Source organism: Nesoenas mayeri (assembly GCF_963082525.1).
Source record: "Nesoenas mayeri genome assembly, chromosome: 14".
Lineage (NCBI taxonomy): Eukaryota > Metazoa > Chordata > Aves > Columbiformes > Columbidae > Nesoenas > Nesoenas mayeri.
Genome location: NC_137556.1, coordinates 7,685,176 through 7,703,609, shown reverse-complemented (window position 1 = coordinate 7,703,609; position 18,434 = coordinate 7,685,176). Strand labels below are relative to the sequence as shown.

The 18,434-nt window shown below is 43.8% G+C and overlaps 1 protein-coding gene across 4 annotated transcripts; it reads left to right on the top strand.

The window, feature by feature from the left end:
* Positions 1–345: 345 nt before the first annotated feature.
* RUFY1 (RUN and FYVE domain containing 1) lies at positions 346–17,405 on the top strand (the record flags this gene model as incomplete). Of its 4 annotated transcripts, none has more annotated exons than XM_080353123.1 (18): positions 346–613; positions 4,261–4,434; positions 5,003–5,120; positions 5,834–5,935; positions 6,249–6,372; positions 6,788–6,846; positions 7,556–7,621; positions 8,228–8,297; positions 9,235–9,336; positions 9,744–9,860; positions 11,265–11,432; positions 12,934–13,031; positions 13,412–13,531; positions 14,312–14,441; positions 15,270–15,364; positions 15,813–15,861; positions 16,044–16,121; positions 16,721–17,405. In XM_080353123.1, 18 exons carry the CDS (start codon positions 346–348, stop codon positions 16,862–16,864), a joined length of 2,082 nt encoding a protein of 693 aa, XP_080209249.1. In that variant the 3' UTR covers positions 16,865–17,405. The 4 variants fall into 4 exon arrangements, with proteins under 4 accessions (XP_080209249.1, XP_080209252.1, XP_080209251.1 ...); XM_080353126.1 differs by having other exon boundaries at positions 394–420; XM_080353125.1 differs by lacking the exon at positions 346–613 and adding an exon at positions 3,938–4,148.
* Positions 17,406–18,434: the final 1,029 nt, after the last annotated feature.

Below are 18,434 nucleotides of genomic sequence, written 5' to 3'. Positions count from 1 at the left end.
CTTGAATTATAACAACCTGATTGAATTGTAACAACTGCATAAACCTGGGGTTTCAAAAGATACTACAAATTTTCCACTTGAAAAATATGTTTGGAAACACGGAACACAATGAAAAAAAACATCTGTGAAGTGTATCTTTGGTACTTTCATAACTTGTTTAAAAGTAAACTCTTTCCTTGCCTCCGCCCCCGCATCCCCGAGTCTCTAACTCAGAACATGAAGCAAACCGCTCGGCTCTGGAGAGGTTTGTCTCACGTCCCCCTACCGCAGCCGCTGTGCGGTGCCCGGGCCGGATCCGCCGCCCGGCTCCTTTGCTCACGGCTGCTGTCATGTGACTCCTCCAAGATGGCCGCACGGGAGCGCCGCGCCGCCTCTGCCGCCGAGAGCAAAGAAGACTTCGAGATTATCGACAAAAACCAGGTTCCTAATGCGGCCGAGCTGAAAAGCGAGGAAGCAGAGAAAGCGGAGGAGGCGCGCTGGTCTGCGCCCATCCTCTCGCTGGCCAGGAAAGCCTCGGAGAACTTGGCGCTGGGCTACGGCAGCGCGCTAAGATCGGCATCCCTGGCGGGACTGATCCCCAGAGCCGCCGGCACCGACAGCACCGCGCGAACAAGTACGGCTCTGCTTCTCTGTAAATTGCTTTACGGTGCAAAAATTAGTTGGCTTCCCCTAAGTGCTGTTGATTAGTGTCAGTGATGCGTGGTTGTGGATTTGTTTATAAAAATCTGACGCTGCACTTTTTCAATTAAGGGAAATGGTACGAGCAACACAGATGTCGAACTTAACGAAATTTATTATGAACAGAAGAACCCTGAACTGTGATTATATTTGGGAAAATTGACTTTAGTTTTGTGCAGTAGGCTTTAACTTGGTGCCCTCATTCTATGGTTCCTTTCTCCCCCTCCCTTGAAGTTCTCAGCAGCAGCCAGACTGCACCCTTAACTATTCTAGTTGGTTCGTTATCCTTCCAGGTGTGCTGGCTCAGAGAAGGATGAACACTGTCCTTGTACGGCTGTCATGTCAGAAAGTGGACAAGTGAAATAAGACATAGATTTGTTATAAATTACTTTGTAACTATGCTAAAAATGGCTTCTGCTTAACCACAGCTTGCTCTATTAAACATCTACATTCATTAACATAGCAACCATACAGATTTATGGAACAGGTCTCTTAGAACTGAATTAAAAGGGCTCTAGTTGAATTCATATGGAAATTAAATCTCAGTGATGTTCATTCAGCCTGGAGAAGAGAGGGCTCTGGGAAGACCTTATTGTGGCTTTTCTGTACTTAAAATTGGCTGGTAAGAGAGATGGGGACAGACTTTTTTTGCCGAGCCTGTTCAAATAGGACAGGGGGTGATGGTTTTAAACTAAAGGAGGGAGATTCAGGCTGGACATGAGGAAGAAATTTTTGACCCTGAGGGTGGTGAGAGCCTGGAACAGGTGCCCAGAGAGGTGGTGGATGAACCATCCCTGGAGACATCCCAGGCCAGGCTGGACGGGGCTCTGAGCAACCTGAGCTGGTGAAGATGTCCCTGCTCATGGCAGGGGTGGCACTGGGGGAGTTTGGAAGGTCCCTTCCAACACAAACTATTTCATAACATGGAAACAAGACCATTCAAATGTAGTGGGGACTGGGCCTGGAGTCCACACTCCAGACACTCAGGTGAGCGCTTAATGGTTTTGGAGCAAAGCAGCCCAGTTCTGCTAACTGGTGCTGACCTTTTTGTTTTTAATGATATTAAGTATTTAAGCTGGAGTTCTGTGGGGATGAATCGTGACTGCACGGTGAAATATGTTACTGCTAATGAACTTTTTTAAAAAAATTCCTCAGTGTTGCATGGTCAGGGTTTAATATTAATGCGATCCTGAAAAAACTAGATTTTATCTTTCCCTGCATTCCTAAGTCTCACACCAAACTTCTCACAGATTTGTTTCCTGGATGCCCATCTGGAGCACCTGGGATCTAACCTGACAAAGGGCAGAATATCCCCTTTTCCTCAGTTGCATTTGGAATAATGCTGGAAGAGATATAATTCTAAACAACCTACAGCATTTGGCAAGGGGTGGGGAATAAAATGTTCTCTTGCCTGAAATGGAGCTCTCACACTTAATGGAACTTGTATCGTAATCTTTCAGCTTCTTATCTGTAAAGAAATGGAATACAACACTACCTCCCCAAATTGTTCAAAATATTCAGATAGTATGTTGTTAAGTTTTATGGAAAATTTCCAGAAAAAAAATGCTGTTCATAACCTAGATATGAAATATGAACAAGGACCAAATCACCTATTCTGCTTATTAATTGTTACTGTTGACCAAGCACTAAATTCAATTTAAAGCAGGTATTTTTAAGAAATAAGCAGAGGCCTGCAAGACCAGTTGTGGAAAACTAGCAGTTTGTTCCCCGCTGCCACCTTTTTCCAGAAATTTTGTAACCTCTACCTGCTACTTCAGATCTGTTGATCACAGGTAAACAGTGCTGCACACCATACAGTCAGCTGGACACATATAAAGGAACATCATAAAACAAGTGTCTGCGATTGAAGAAACTATGTCCTGCCTTGCAGAGAAGGCTGGGAGCTACAAATCTAAAGAATACAAATCAAGAAAGACTTGCAGTCTTAAAGAGCAAGAGATAATGAACTGCTTTTCTTTGTGCTTCAGTGTTTTCTGACTTCAAAATGTGGTGAATAATCACAGAAAACAAGGCATGGGCCTCAAAAAGATGTTAGAACAAATATACTTAATTATGAGACTGTATGACTGTGTTCTTCAGAATTGCAGCAGAACATCTGTGATCTTTTGTACTTACGTAACTCAGTTCCTAATCTTTGAGCCTTGGCGTTGGTCACATGTCTAATACCTGCCTATTTTGCGTGTGCCAACTTGTACACAGTTTTGCAAAATATGTACTTGACACTGTAAATTTGCAACAGTCTAAAAAAGAATGTTCAAGTAATTATTTAACTTAATACAAACCCTTATTAAGATGCCGTTTTATACAATTTTTCACTCAGTATTATTTTTTTTTATAAAGTCTTGTGTATAATACAATACCTGTGTCTTGAGCAAGGCTTACAATCAAAGTATTCCTGATGAAATAAAAATTCAAATTCAGGAGGCCATCAAAATAAGTTGCCATTGCTACCGAAACACCCCAATACTCAAAGAAAGCTACTAATTTTCTGTTCCTGCAGTCAGCTTTTTTCCTATTCTGATGTGCAACCTGACAATATTGACATTAAAAGTTAAAATATTACAACCCTTTTAATCCTCAGCCTTGTCTCAAGACGTTAAATGCTGTTTTGAGGCGTCTGCTACATGGGCTACAGCCATTGACACAACAGGCTGCTGAGAAGACAGGACTTGGTGTGCTTGTGATTGTTGAAATCAATTGGATTAGAATGACATCATTTTCACTGTTTTGATGTGGGAATTTTGCTTGGTGTAAATCATAAATTAGCATTATGTGCAGAAAAAAAAAAAAAAAGGAAGGTAATAATGAAAATTAGTACCAAAGAGAATTTTTCATGGTGTGAGGAATACCGTTAGTAATCTTGCACGTGACTACCACAGGGGCTCTACCTGTTCGACTTGGCCTTTTGCAACCGCCATTTCTGTGAGCGTGGCCGCGTTTGGTGCCCAGGTGACAGGATTCTCCTCACGCAACAGCGCTGGCTCACAAGAGCATTTAGGTGGGCAGCAGTCTGCAGCTGGCAGCCTCTGTCACAGCCTGCTGCTGACTGAAGGAAAAGCGGTATCTGGCAGCCTGGTTTTAGCTCCTCCGGGTGTGAGGGAACAGCTGAGGGCGCCGGCCCCGCCGCCCGCCACAGACTCGTTCTAAAATGGCGCCCGACACTCGCTCTCGCGAGGGCTCCCGGGGTGCTGGCGCAGGTGCCGTTGCCGCGGTAACGCAGGCGGGCGCTGCCGTCCGGGAGCGGCCCCGCCGCCCGGGAGGTGTCGCTGGGCCCCGGGGGGAGAGGGGCCAGGTGCCGTGTCCCCCCGGGGGGCGGCGGGCCCTGGGAGCGGCAGGGCCTGCGCAGCGGCCCCGCGCCCCCGTGTCAGCTCTTGCCGGCGCGTCCTTCGCGTTGGAGGGTTCGCCCAGACCGTGTCCTACACCCGTCTCTTCTCCAGCAATTCACCTCCGTAAGGTGGGGACCAGCACGGGAGGGATCGCTCTTGTCAGCGCTGAGAGGGGTCAGGAGGAGCGCGTTTCTAAACGCAGCTTTTCTTTCTCGGCCTGTGTGTCCCCGGGCAGGTGCACGGTGCAACGCCATGGAGGAGCGCGCCAACCTCATGAACATGATGAAGCTCAGCATCAAAACCCTGATCCAGTCGGCCCTGAGCCTGGGACGGACGCTGGACTCCGACTTCCCTCCCCTGCAGCAGTTCTTCGTGGTGCTGGAGCACTGCCTCAAGCACGGCCTCAAAGGTGGGCGCCCGCTGCCCTCGCTGAGGAGGGGCGGATGAATGGCTCTGTGTTGCGTCTTGTTGTGGCTCCGGTTTGACTTCTGTACAACAGCATTAATCTCATACACAGTATGATGCTAATCAGTGTTACCGGTATAACTTATAGACTCCAGCATTGGGGGTTCCATCTGAATATGAGGAGAAACTTTTACTTTGGGGGTGCCAGAGCCCTGGAACAGGCTGCCCAGAGAGGTTGTGGAGTCTCCTTCTCTGGAGACATTCAAACCCACCCTAACACGATCCTGTGAGATCTGCTCTGGTGAACTTGCTTTAGCAGGTGGGTTGGACCAGATGATCTCCAGAGGTCCCTTCCAACCCCAACCACTCTGTAATTCTGTAGTTCTGTGAACTATGCAGTTACTTTCTGATATACCCTGTATTATGTGCCTCCTAAACCGTCAGGGTATTTTTAATCCCCCATCTCCATTGACGTATTAGTAAGACAAAGTAAAACACAGACTAAAATTTGTAATGCTGAAGTAGGAAGCCTGTCACTTCTCCTCACAAACTTCTCTGTTTATTCCCTTTAGTGAAGAAGACTTTTATCGGACAGAACAAATCATTTTTTGGTCCTTTGGAGCTAGTGGAAAAACTTTGTCCTGAAGCATCAGATATAGCAACTAGTGTTAAAAATCTGCCAGAGCTGAAGTAAGTTGATTGTTGGGAATGATGCATTTTGCTTATACTGCTGGGGAAAAAAAGAACCTTTCTTGTAGTCTCTCGCCTTCCTTAATGAGATCTCATTCCCAAAGAGAAAAATAGGGTGTGTAGGAGGCACTGACTTCTCTAAGAGATAAAGAGGGCATCTCAGACTACTCAGTGCTTCTGATTGAAACAATGCTGTCAGGTTAAAAACAGCATTTGGAAACTTCTATAACCTTGCTAAAAATAACCATAATATCATCGGAGATATTTTCTTTCCTCTTCTTTCCCTCGTTTTTATGTCTGTTTCATTTTGTGCATGGGTTAGTAGTGTTTAATTTGGGTAATTCAAGATGATGGAAATAGACCAGTTTTAATGCTAGAACCCATCAATAGTTGGGTTATGGTGGTAGTTGAAAATATGTATGTCTTTCTAAGTTAGGAGGAGTTTGCAATATACTTCTCCTTGCTGAACCAGTGGGATGTACTTAAATGCATCTGTGTTCTTCATTTCCCCAAGGACTGGGGGGGCCGGGGTGTGTTTTTTTTATTTGGGTTTGGTTTTTTTGTCTGGGCTTTTTTTTTGGTTGGGTGGTTGTTTTTAAATCACTAACAACCTTCATCTGCCTTTGTAAAGGGAGAATTTTGACTTGCACAAATGTACTTAATAAAATATTTTTGGGGTTTTTTTTACCAAAACATGCAACTTTTCATTTTAGGACTGCGGTGGGAAGAGGAAGGGCTTGGCTTTATCTAGCACTTATGCAAAAGAAACTGGCAGATTATCTTAAAGTACTCTTGGACCATAAGCATCTATTAAGGTAAAGTGTAGACATATGTAGATTGTATTCACTCAGACACTGAAACCTCGCATTGCTGCAGCAAGAGGTCATTCATTGGCCACTTTAAGCTTGTTCTTGCAACCTGCAGAGGAGCAAGTTGTTAATTGTTTTTGCAGCGAACCTACAGAGGAACAAGTATTTTCTGTGAGAGTTCTGCATCTTCTGCCTCGTGCAATAATTAGGGAAGGGGCTGATCAGCTGAGCTTTAGAAGGGCTACAGAAATTATTTCAGTGGTGGAAGTACCATTATAATTGTTTGATGTGCAGTGATGCCTTCTAATATTTCTTCTAGTGAGTTTTACGAACCTGGTGCGTTGATGATGGAGGAGGAAGGAGCCGTCATTGTGGGTCTGCTGGTTGGACTGAATGTTATTGATGCAAACCTTTGCTTGAAAGGAGAAGACTTGGATTCCCAGGTGAAGACTAAAGCTTAAATAAGATTAGTCATTATAAGATTCTAGTAGAATTAAGCACATTGATAAAAACTTTACGGAGATGGGTCCTGAATTCTGTTCCGAATGGCGTGTATTGAAGCTGGTTATGTTTCCCACGTTGAATCAAAACAAGATACATAAGTATCCATCTCTTTAAGTAGCAGTTTATGGAAATGCTGTAAAAACTAGTAACTGCTAGGAAAGTGAGCACGCTGAATATGGTCATTTTGATGCTTTTATGACAAACACTAGCTTGCACATTTGCTTCAGCTGGATATTATCTGTCTCTGTAAACTTAAACTTCAGATTTTTACATTTTTCCATATACCCTGTAATGCGTGCTGCCATGCAGAACTGCACTATGAAGGTGTGTTAATATTTTCAATATATTTTTCAGGTTGGAGTGATTGATTTTTCCTTGTACCTTAAGGAAACACAGGACAGTGATGGCAAACAGTATGTATTAGTGATTCTAAATTATGGGTTTTGTAGAACAAACCTGTCAGACAGTCTGTGGGAGCACATGAGTGCTAGAGATGTCATACTCTTTTAATCATTCAAAAAAGAGAATCCAAGATAGATTTTGCTAGCTAAACATAAGTAATAATATCAAAGGTGGAGCCCATGGTGGTGGTTTTAACAACAATACTGTGTGGAGAGTTTGTATCTTGAGCTGGGACCAAATTAAAAGCATCCATAATTTTAGGTTTTGTTTTTACTGGGGTTTAGGAGACATAATCTGGCAGGTCACCCTCTGTTAAATCACTGCATTGTTTCTAAGCATTTTCAGCAATGCTCTCAAGTAGCTGTCTTTGTGGGAAAGATCAGTTATGGAGGAAAAAAATGTACTTTTACGTGAATTAGAAACTTCAGCGGTTCGCATCACTGTATCTAGAAGACTTGTAGCGAATGGAGGAGGCTTCACAGTTTGTGTGCTCCTGGCGCTTCAGAGAACTTTACTATTCAGCCGCTGGGGACAAGCAGTTCAACAGCTGCTTCATCTCCCTTGTGCTTCTGGTCTAGCTCGGGCACAAGTATTTTTAAAAGAAAAGGAGAAAAGGTTTCAGCTCAGTTTGCAAGTCTGTGCTGAAGACTCTAGTACAAACTAACAACTTAGGATGAAGGGTTTTTTTCTCAATCAATAAATTATCACTTTTCCTACTAGAGATGGAGGGATTACAGCTGTCCTTGACCAGAAGCATTATGTGGAAGAACTTAATCGACATCTAAGGTGGGATTTTCATCTGTACTAATGTATAAACGCTTGTCTTGTTTGGTTTTTCCAGTATGACTTCAAATGTCTCTGCTGTCAGTCTTGCAGATTTTTGTCTGACATTGCAATGCCTTTCTGATTATTTCCCAAAATCTCAGTTTCACTTTGTGTTCTTACTCTTCTGATGGCATATGCAATGCAGAAAACAAGTCTGTGTAATGATAGTTGACTTTTTTGAGACTTACTAACAGAAGAATTTGGAGCTACTTTTTCAAGGGAAAACTATTACAAGTGCATCTGGAAATACATACTTTAGCAGAAGAGTCTTTATTCTTCCCCATGGTTATTCAGTGGGAGGAGCAGGTCTCACGCTCTTGAACATCAGAGGGGTGTTAAGCCTGCAAAAGATAAGCCAGAACAGGTCTGCAGACTATAAGGAAATGCGTGGTCCTGTGTGTGCTTAAGAGGGACAATTGTCCTTCCTCTGAGATTTTTTTGCCAGCTCACCAAACTATTTCATTGTTAACAAATGCAAGATGGTGAAATTATGGTTGAGGATAGGAATAAATGTTGAACACTAGCATTTCTTATATTGTTTTTATGCGTTTCTTTTCCTTGCTGCAGTTGCACGGTTGCAGACCTTCAGAACAAAATAGACTGTTTAGAAAAGACCAATTCGAAACTCCAGGAAGAGGTTTGTGTCTGGTCTGTTAAATATTTCACGTAACTCCTTTGCTTCAGAGGGAAAACTCCCTGAAAATAGATATTAGGCCTAATATTTGAGTTCATACTAATGAAGTGTGGGGGATTGGTAGGACTGGCACAGGTTGGCACATGGGGAAAGCTCTGTGGAAAGCTTCTACATTATGTTAGCTGTTAAAATGCTCTTGGGCACCTATTTGTTAGAGAGGTTTCTTTAGTCAAATTTTTTGTCTTGCAATGGTGTCTCCACCCAAAAGTGATCATACCGCTCTAACAAACGTGGCTTGTGCCGCTTCCTTCTGCACATACACATGTGCATTTGTCAAGTGAGTTAAACAGAACTCAGAAAGAGAAGGAAAAGAATCACACTTCAATTAGGAAATCTTTCCTAGGTGGGAACTGAAATAGAACCTGGCAGCACACATGATGATGGTTGTTTTGGTTTTTGTTGTGGTGGTGTTTTACTGTTTATATATGTTATTACATCTATGAGTTCAGAGTGTGTCTGTGTAGCCCAGTTTCCAATGCTTTTTGGAGTATCTCCACTTGAAAATACTGTAAAGTTCCACAAGTGAACGTCAGCCCTGACTTGCTGCATGACTTCTAGTTCATACCAGAATGAACACCACAGATCACAGATATGTGCTGGCTTTTAGCCTTTTACACTAGGATGCGCTTCTTTGCACAGTTCATACTTAAAAATAATTGATGAGGGCATGAAGCAGAAGTGAACAAATGTTGGTGGGCTCACTGATGTGCGGTTAGTATGACTGCAAAGGAGTCAGGCAGCTTCCGGGGAGAACAAAAGGGCCAAAAGGGGAAGAGAACAGCACACCTGCTACAAAGGCCAAGCTACTAACTTTAGAATTCCTCCAGATGTTGCGTGCTTGTACAGTGATTAAATATATATATGTTCTCTTTGTAAACAGCTTGCAGCAGCAACTGACCGAATTGGATCACTTCAGGAAGAGCAGCAGCAGTTAAAACAACAAAATGAATTAATTCGTGAACGGAGTGAAAAAAGTGTCGAGGTGGGATGCCTGTTTAAAGATGACGCGGATCCTTACAGTAACTGATCTCTTTTGATCAACTGCGGTTAGCGCTCTCAAAAGCACCTTGAACTGGAAAGTTAAGCACAGTTGAGTGTGCTACTGTCTAGGCCGCTGGTTTTGTGTGTAGTGTGGACACACATGAGTTTTTTGCTGTTCTCTGCTGCACACTTAAACACGTACTTGCAGAAGGGAGGGAGCATAAAAAGTATTGGAGGGGTCTCCTTTTAATTTTAGTCTATTCTTTGGCATTTCAGCTTATTAATGTTTGTGACCTTATTTATAAAATAGTAGGATTTTGCTTGAAGTAGCACTCAAGAATATGAGGCATACTTTAAATACTCAACTTTGTGGTCTTACATGGCTTTTTTTGTTGATCTTTCTCACAGGTAACAAAAGAGGATACAAAAGTAGAGTTGGATACTTACAAGCAGTCACGCCAGGGTCTGGATGAAATGTACAGTGATGTCTGGAAGCAGCTGAAAGAAGAAAAAAAAATTAGGCTGGTAAGGAAATTAACTATAGAAAGTGAAATGAAAGATAAAGGATTCTGCCCACTCTAAGGTAGCCTTAGGAGTGAGTACAAGCTGTGTGCTTGTTGGAACTGTCGCTGTTCAGTGCTGGGCCTGCAGCTAAGCAGCAGAACAGCTGCTCTTTCACATTTCCCTCTCTGGGGGGGAAGGAAAGGAAAAAGGAAGAAAGACTCATGGGCTGAAAAACAAGCAGATTTTATAAAGCAATAAAAAAAAAAAAAGGATGATAATGTGAATATCATAAAATATACAGAGCGATGCTTAGCCGCTGGAACACATGCTCCCAGCAGTGAGCACTGGCGGGTGGACACTGGGAGCACAGCAAGTCCAGCTCAACTCAGAGATCATAGTGGCCACAGGGGAGTCGCAGGAATTTGGCCCCAGGAGCAGCAGCAGGGATGGGACCTCTCAGGGACGGTGGCTGTTGAGGAAAGGGGGAACTTCCTGCTTATATATGGAACATGATGTTCATGGTATAGAATAATTCTGTTGGCCAGCTTGAGTCAGCTGTCCTGGATCCGCTGCTCCCCGCTTTATACACCTGCTGATTTGCAAACCATGGGAAACTGCGGGATGGCCTTGGTTTCCCGAGCAATAAGTTTCACCATCAGTGAGCTCTTACATTCTTTCATTCCAAATCCCCAAACACTGGAAAACAACACGAAGAAAACTTTAACTTGATCCCAGGATGCTCTGTTATTATTCTCAAACTAAATTGAGAACAAAAGACGGTGCTAGCTACCAAGAAGAGAATGGACCAACGGCATGGGAAATTACCTTGATTCAGCCAAACCAGCACAATAACTATTCAGAATTCCTAATGGATTTGCAAACAAGGCGCTGATATTTGTTATTTAGAATGTATGAGAAGAACTAGAAATCAGGGCTTTTGGAATGCTGAAGATAAAGTTAAGAACTTGCCAAGGTTATTGTAGCAGAGACTAAGATAAAACCACGAAGAAAGGCTACTGTCTTTATCGAGGAAAATGTGGTATAGGCACAACAGTCACTTCCACAATGAGCTGCTAATTAGTGTCTGATGAAGGGGCTGCCCAGGCTTGCTGAAGCTCGTGGCTCTTGTCAACCCAACTCCAGCTGCCAGGAGGAATATTTCGTTTGATGGGCTGCTAAATTACACAGTGAGCTCTACACTTCAGGGCAAGGGTGCAGATCTCATGGCATAGTCTGGAGAGCTGAAACAGTATTTCGGTCTTGCTAACTCTCAGTATTATTTGGAACCTAGCCCTTTTGTAAACTCATAGGTCAGTATTATCTTAGAGTAATGCATAATTTCGAGTGGGGAGGTTACGTGGGTTTTGGAAATACTTATCCCTGATTTATCACTACATAGCAGTAACTAGGAAATCTCTTTGTAAGGAACTAGAGAAAGAATTGGAGCTACAGATTGGAATGAAAACAGAAATGGAAATTGCCATGAAACTTCTGGAAAAAGATACTCATGAAAAACAAGACACCTTGGTAGCACTTCGCCAACAGTTAGAAGAAGTGAAGGCTATTAACCTGCAGATGTTTCACAAATCTCAGGTACGTATGTAGTGGAGAACAGGAAGAGCAGCTGTAGTGTTGCTCTTTCACACAGTCTTGGTGCAGTGGGAACGTAAACGCACTAGTGTGCATCTGAAGCAATACTTAGATGCAACAATTTTCTTAAAACTGTATAAAGAATTGGTTTTTTTAAATTATGCTTCATTATTGATAGGACATTGGATATGTTTGGAAAGAAAGGGGGTTTCCTTGAGTATGCTGTGTAGTGTGCCACAGGATCATCCAGCTCATGCTGAGACAAAGGGAGAGCTCTCCCAGGGGAGAGCGTGGTTGCAGGGACCCTTGTTCTAACCACAGAATGATTAGTCTTTAAAAAATGTCTTACTGCAGCTGAGAACTGTCTTCTCATTCCCATCTGTGTTATCTTGCCTTTTACCTGAACCACATTTAACACTGTTTACTGTAAAAACCATCAACAAGCCTCTCTAAACCAACAGAAAACCGTCCTTTCTTGTTTACTTTCAGCAGGCTGTACCCAGCGGGGCAGCTGGGTGCTGTGGCCAGTGCAAGGGCAGCACTGAAGGTGGGAGCGGGGAGCTCTGCGGTCAGACCGGGCTCTGCAGCTAACAAAAAATTGTTGGATTGCTTTAGGTATTTTGCTATAGCCGCTTTAGCATCAGACCTGACTCTCCAGAAGTACAATGATTAGAGAAGTAAAAGGAAAAATGTTTTGTTTTCTGGGCCTGTCTCCCTTCCTCAGTCTCTTCCTCACCCTGGCAGGTTTTAGTTTACTGTCCCAGTCCTTTGTGTCATGTATATTGCAGGGGCTTGGGGATGGCTTGGCGTTTTTTTGTTATTTGGGTGGGTTGTGGTGTTTTGATTTGTTTTTTTTCAATTGGAGAAAAAATGTACAGATCAGCATTTCTACAGGAAGAGATGGCGTAGAAGTATTCACACATAAAGTACAGAGCTTGTCTCTGGTAATGATGTAGGAGTTCAATAAATATCTGGTGCCAGAAATCCAGAGCGGATTTCTCCTCGTTTTTTGGGGCTGTTTCCCGATGCCCGTTGAGGTTTTATCCAGCCTTCGCTCCTTCCCAGGTACACAGACCCTCCCAGTGCTGAGCGGTGCCTTTGCTTTCAAAAGCTGCATTTATTTTGTGTCTTTTTTGGCTTCCTGTTCCCTGCCTGCTCAGTGCAGTTGTTACATTCAAGTCATAATAGTGATACTTGATGTTCTTATCCTGGTAATTTCTTCCTTCAAACTCCAAAGAAAAGATTTTTAGCTTGTAGCTGGTCTCATAGATCAAAACTTACTACAGTCAAGGTGTGTTTTTCTGAGCTCTTGATAAAACAACTTGAGGAGTGTCTGTTCTGGCATTATCAGCATTTTGTTTGCACATTCCAGTCAGACCCAGGCTTGGCCCATAACAAGCTAAACATTCTTTATCTAGTGGCAGACTTGCATTAAATACTAATGCTATGTGCTTTAGAAAACGAAAATATGTTTCCTGGAGTATCTATTCATTTTTTCCTACAGAATGCAGAGTGTTCATTACAACAGAAAACAGAAGCAATATCCTCTTATGAAGGAAAAACAAATGAGATGATGTCTTCGATGAAACAGATGGAAGAGAGGTAATAATTGCAAGCTCAGAAAATCAACACTGAAGTCAGTAGAAAACTTCTGACTGAAACCTCTCCAGATGACCTTCCATTTCTCACTATAGCACTGTCAGATATGTCTCCTATAGACACTTGGCCATACATGCTGGCATGAAGTTCTGTTTTCCTTTCTCCCCCTTAGCACCTTCTGCACGTGGCTGTTCTCTTTTTTCTCTCTCTTTTTTTTTTTTCAGAAACAGTTGCTTTCAAGAGTAATTTTTTTCTCTGCTAGCATTTTCAGTTCAAGATTTCTATAAAGATCTATATGATAAATCTAAAAGCACAACATGAGAGGGTGTAGGTAAAAGGAGTATGTGAATCAACAACAAATGAACACGTTCCTTACTTTGTAGGTTGCAGCATGCAGAAAAGGCAAGGCAGGCTGCAGAAGAAAGATGCACCAAGATGAAGCAAGAGCTTGCAGGCAGGCTCGACACTTGTCAGCAGCAGATGTCCCAGCTGGATAGCAAATGGTATTTAATATGACCCATTTTTTTTCCTTCCCTTCTGCCATTTCTTTAAGAAATGCTTTCTACTCCTTTTGTGTTAGGATCTGAAGAGGGGTGGGCTTGAACTATGTTGGGTTCAGCAAGTATTGACAGAAGTGTGCAAGATGTAGGAAAGCACAGAGGTTGTGTGTGGTGAACTGTCAGCATGGAGATTTTGAACTGCTTTTTCCAAAACATCCAATTCAGAGCACAGAGTGCCAGTAGAAATCTGGTCATTCTGACGAGCAGTGGAGCTTTCAGTTGCATTTTCACCAAATGAGGAGATAGAAAGGGTCGTGCTTGTGCACTGAGCACAGGAGTGACTGTCATCCAAAGGACTGGGGTTTTGGTTGGGGTGTTGGGAGCTGGGGAGCATCCTGGTGTTCCTAGAGAATGTTAAGCCTCTAAAGATTTCTAATACCTACAGAAAACGCTTCTTTCCCAGTTCAGACTTCAGGGTACAGCGTCATTTTCAAACATGTCTCTTTAAACACTGGTCGTCAAATATCTACTTGTGGGGATCATTTTTTCTTTTAATCTTTTTTCTCCTGGCCATTCATTGCTGCTTGTTTTCTGTGACCTGAAAATGCTGATGCGGTTTTTGCTGTCTGCCATAACATCCCTGTTCTTTCCTTTCCCAGAACACCACTCTAGTTTTTCCCCTCTTTTGGACAAGATTTCCTCTCCTTATGCTATTCCTATCCTTAAGCGCTATAGGATATTTTTTTGCTCTAGGCTTTCTTAGAATGAATTATTTTCAAACAGCTCAACTCTGGAAAAGGAGTTGAAAACTGAAAAGGAACAGAGACAAACTTTGCAAAGAGAGCTACACCAGGAGAAGGATGCTACCACTCTGCTTAAAACAGAACTGCAACAAATGGAAGGACTGAAAAAGGTACGCACAGCGCAAAGGCGCCCAGCGTTCAGGATTAAAGCTGATGTAGAACCAGTGCAACGTTCGCATCTGTAGGGGAGTAATTTCTTCTGTACCAGCCTCCTTGGGGGGGTTCCAAAAGCTTGGCTGACGTAACGTGAGTCTGCGCATGAAATGCCAAGAGAAGGAGCTTGGCGCGGTACAGGGCGCGATGGAAGCGGGTGAGCTGGTGGCCCCAATGCTCTGTGTCTGAGCCACTGGCCAGTCAGCAGCTGAGCTGAGACGCTGGGGACAAAAGCTCAGCAGCTGTCCCGTGGTGATACCCCTGCTCAGGTAGGAAATGGCACGTTCAGAGGTTTCAGGGACAGTGTGATTCTTTCAACCGTCTGTGATAAAATAAGAAGATGTTTTCAAGCATACAAAACAACTGGATGCAATTTATTTTTTAAGAGGGAAAATTCTTGTTAACCTAAAGGGAATCTACGCCTGTGGATCTAGCCCTTTAGATTTCAAAGGCACCATTGTACACCAGTATCTGTACACTCGTGTGTGGGCACAGGACTGCTGGTCCTGTGGTCAAGGATGTTTAAACATCCTATGGTCAAGGATGTTTAAAGCCTGAAAATCTTCCTCTCTTTCTGGTCAATATGTTTAAATGATTTCATCGTTTGTGCTCTACAAGAACCCAGGGGTAGTTCATCCATGCGATTCTAAAAATCAAGCCTTTGGAATAGGTTCAAAGGCACTTGTTGTGAGCTGCTTGGGTACTTTGGATGAACTATCTGATCTGGGTTATGGGTTGAACTTGGCACACAAAAAAACCCCTTGATTTTGTGCTTGATTTTATAGGAACTGAGAAAACTGCAAGATGAGAAGCAGCAGTTAGAGAAAGTCTGTGAGGAGCAGGAACAAGCTCTCCAAGAAATGGGACTTCATCTCAGCCAGTAAGTTCTAGGAACTGAACTGAAGTGATGTATCCAGGAGGATGGGGTATCAAAGACATACAAATAATTTTAAAATGCATCCAGTTATAAAAATTAGTTAAACACGAGAATTTTAGGATGCAATTAGTATACGTGGGAAACTAAGCAGCCATGAAATACAAGTGAGGGAAGATCCTTGCATGAGTGAGCTGGCTGAGCCAAGAAACGACACAGTAAATGCAGTTCTTGCAGTGGAAGTTTCTTTTCCCACGTTCTTCTGCATGTACTGAGAAGGGCACGAACCCCCAGTGACAAAGCGTCCTGGTGATGCTGAGCGGTTCAGAATTGTACCAGGGAGCTGACCGAAGGACCTGGGTTTAGATTCAGTGGCTGGGCAGTGGAATGGCAGGTAAACTGAACACAACTGAGTGTAAAGTCGTGCTGAGGGAATTATTGTCTTTTTTTCCAGATCAAAGTTGAAGATGGAAGATATCAAAGAAGTAAATAAAGCGCTGAAGGTACTCTGCATCTCATGGATATTTTCCTTAAGCATGTGCATTTAACACCTTCAAATTTCACCATGGTTATCCTACTTAAAAGATGGCTTTTGAAAATACCAACAGTGTTGGTAAACAGCCTTTGAATTTTATTTTATACATTTATTTCTATGTACAGTGAGATTTTCACTTTGATTTTCTAGGGCCATACCTGGCTGAAGGATGACGAAGCGACTCACTGCAAGCAATGTGAAAAGGAGTTCTCCATCTCCAGGAGGAAGGTAGTGGTGTTCAGTGCATTTTTCTGTCACAAAAGGCAAAAAAATGGTGCTGTTGCTGAGTTTCTGAGGGCAGACTGGCATTGCTTCAGTTCCAGAGCTTGTTGGCATTATCAATACAGAGGGAAGTAATTGGGTATTTCCCATCCAAAAAACAATGTTCTCCTGCCTGTGCCCTTCCCGTGGCAGGGAGCTGCTGCGGGCTGTGTCCCCTCGTGACGCAGCTGGGCTGTGTGCGGGGGGACAGGACACCCACAGGCCCCGCGCGCTGCCTTTTGGGCCCAGGGTTTTTGGACAGCCCGGCGTGCCAGCCCAGGCACCCGATCTGTGCGTGGAGCGGGGCCTGTGCGCGCCCTCCTGGGATGATCCAGGCCGAGCGCCGGGCCCTGGCGGCTGAGCAGCCCCTCCAGCCCCAGGGGCTGCGCGGGGACCTGGGGTTGCACCCCTTCGGGTTCACAGGTGCTGCTGGGAGGGCTGGGGCTCTAGGGAGGTGGAGGATGATGTCGCAGGACCCCAAAAGCTTTTCTAAGGTCTGATTTATCTCCTCGTGATGCTCTGTTTTGAGGCAGCTGTGCTTACTCTGTCTGACTCTCTGTTTGTAGCATCACTGCAGAAACTGTGGGGACATCTTCTGCAACACTTGTTCCAGTAATGAACTTGCACTGCCATCGTATCCCAAGCCTGTCCGTGTTTGTGATACTTGTCATACTTTACTTCTTCAGCGGTGTTCGTCTAACTCCTCCTAAGGCTTTCGGAACCTCGACGGGACCACTTAAACATTGGAAAAGTAGCCATTATTTTTTTAATTCTGCATTCCAGGCACCTTCTGTGCAGCAGACTGTCTGGTCTGGAATATTTCCACTGTAAGACAGAGCAGTGCAAAATAATTTGTAGGGATTATGCAAGCTAATGCTTCTCCAACTGGAATAATTAAAACAATTATATAAACTGTAATTTCCCTTAAAGTTCTATTTGAAACTAAAATGCAAACTCACTTTTCTGATTTTTATAGATATTTGTATTAAAATTTGTATATGGTATTTCTACATTGACTTGATCCCTCTAGACATCACTGTCTGCACATTAACTTCGGTTCCTCTGCATCGTCACAAGATGCTCCTGTGTTTCACTGGCTTGTGTACAGTTTTGTATCTGCTTGAAGTACAGAGAAGAAAGGTCAATTTATGAATTGTCTATAGAAAGAGCTTTACAATGAGTGTCAATGAATGTGCCTTCAGTTCACTGCAGAGTCACAAACTACACCTTGTACCTGTTCTGACAGTCGCTGTGACCACAGTATGGTAGTTACACAATAAAACCTTTTGCAAAAACTGAAAGCAAGAGTGAAGTTCTGATTTTTAACAGCTGCCAGTCATGGATCCCAGAAGAAAACATCGCACCATTGTGCACAGCGAGGCTGGAGCCAGAGCCCCTGAAATGCATCTGAGTTGAAGCCAGTGCTGCTGGTGGAACTGCCCCCGGCCTTCCCCAGAGCAGTGGGAAGTGACTCCAGCTTTGCTGTGGCCACCTGGCTCTTGCTCACTTGAGCTGCCTTGACCAGTGAGTGTTCCTGGTTGCTCTGTGTCTCCTGCTCATGACGATTTCTGCAGCCTGAGCACAAAACCCTGACATGAGTCTGTGCCAAGCTGAGCTCTGGTCTGGTACCAGCCCAGAACAGTGGCTGCAGGGTTCAAGGGCTCAAGATTTGGCCCTTTCTAGATCCACCACTGCAGAAGATCATGGTGTTTCCTTCACTGCATTAAAGGACCTCAAATTTCTAACTCCTGGGGAAGAATGGGGAAAGGGCAAACAAGTTTACTGTGGCAAATGCACAGAAGCAGATTCCACTTTGCTGTTGAGGAGAAACTTTACTTGAGGAGCAGCTTTTTCCTTTGAGGTGCCAGAGCCCTGGAACAGGCTGCCCAGAGAGGTTGTGGAGTCTCCTCTGGAGACATTCAAACACATGGGGACACATTCCTGTGAGATCTGCTCTGGTGAACCTGCTTTAGCAGGTGGGTTGGACCAGATGATCTCCAGAGGTCCCTTCCAACCCCAACCACTCTGTGATTCATTCAGGGAGGAAATTCCAGAGCTCAAAAGCTGTAACCAAGCTGCTTATAAAACCACATCTTTAAGCATGGTGTTTGACAAGTGGAATTTATTGAAACATGGTTGCACCAAGCAGCAAAGTCAATTGACACAGCATTTTGACTCCAAAGAGACACCCCCAAGTACAGCAGGACCCTGGCCCCCGTGTGCAGCTCTGAAGAGCCCTGGTCAGGTCCCAGACTTGGTTTTGTTCACCAACCCCCCTCA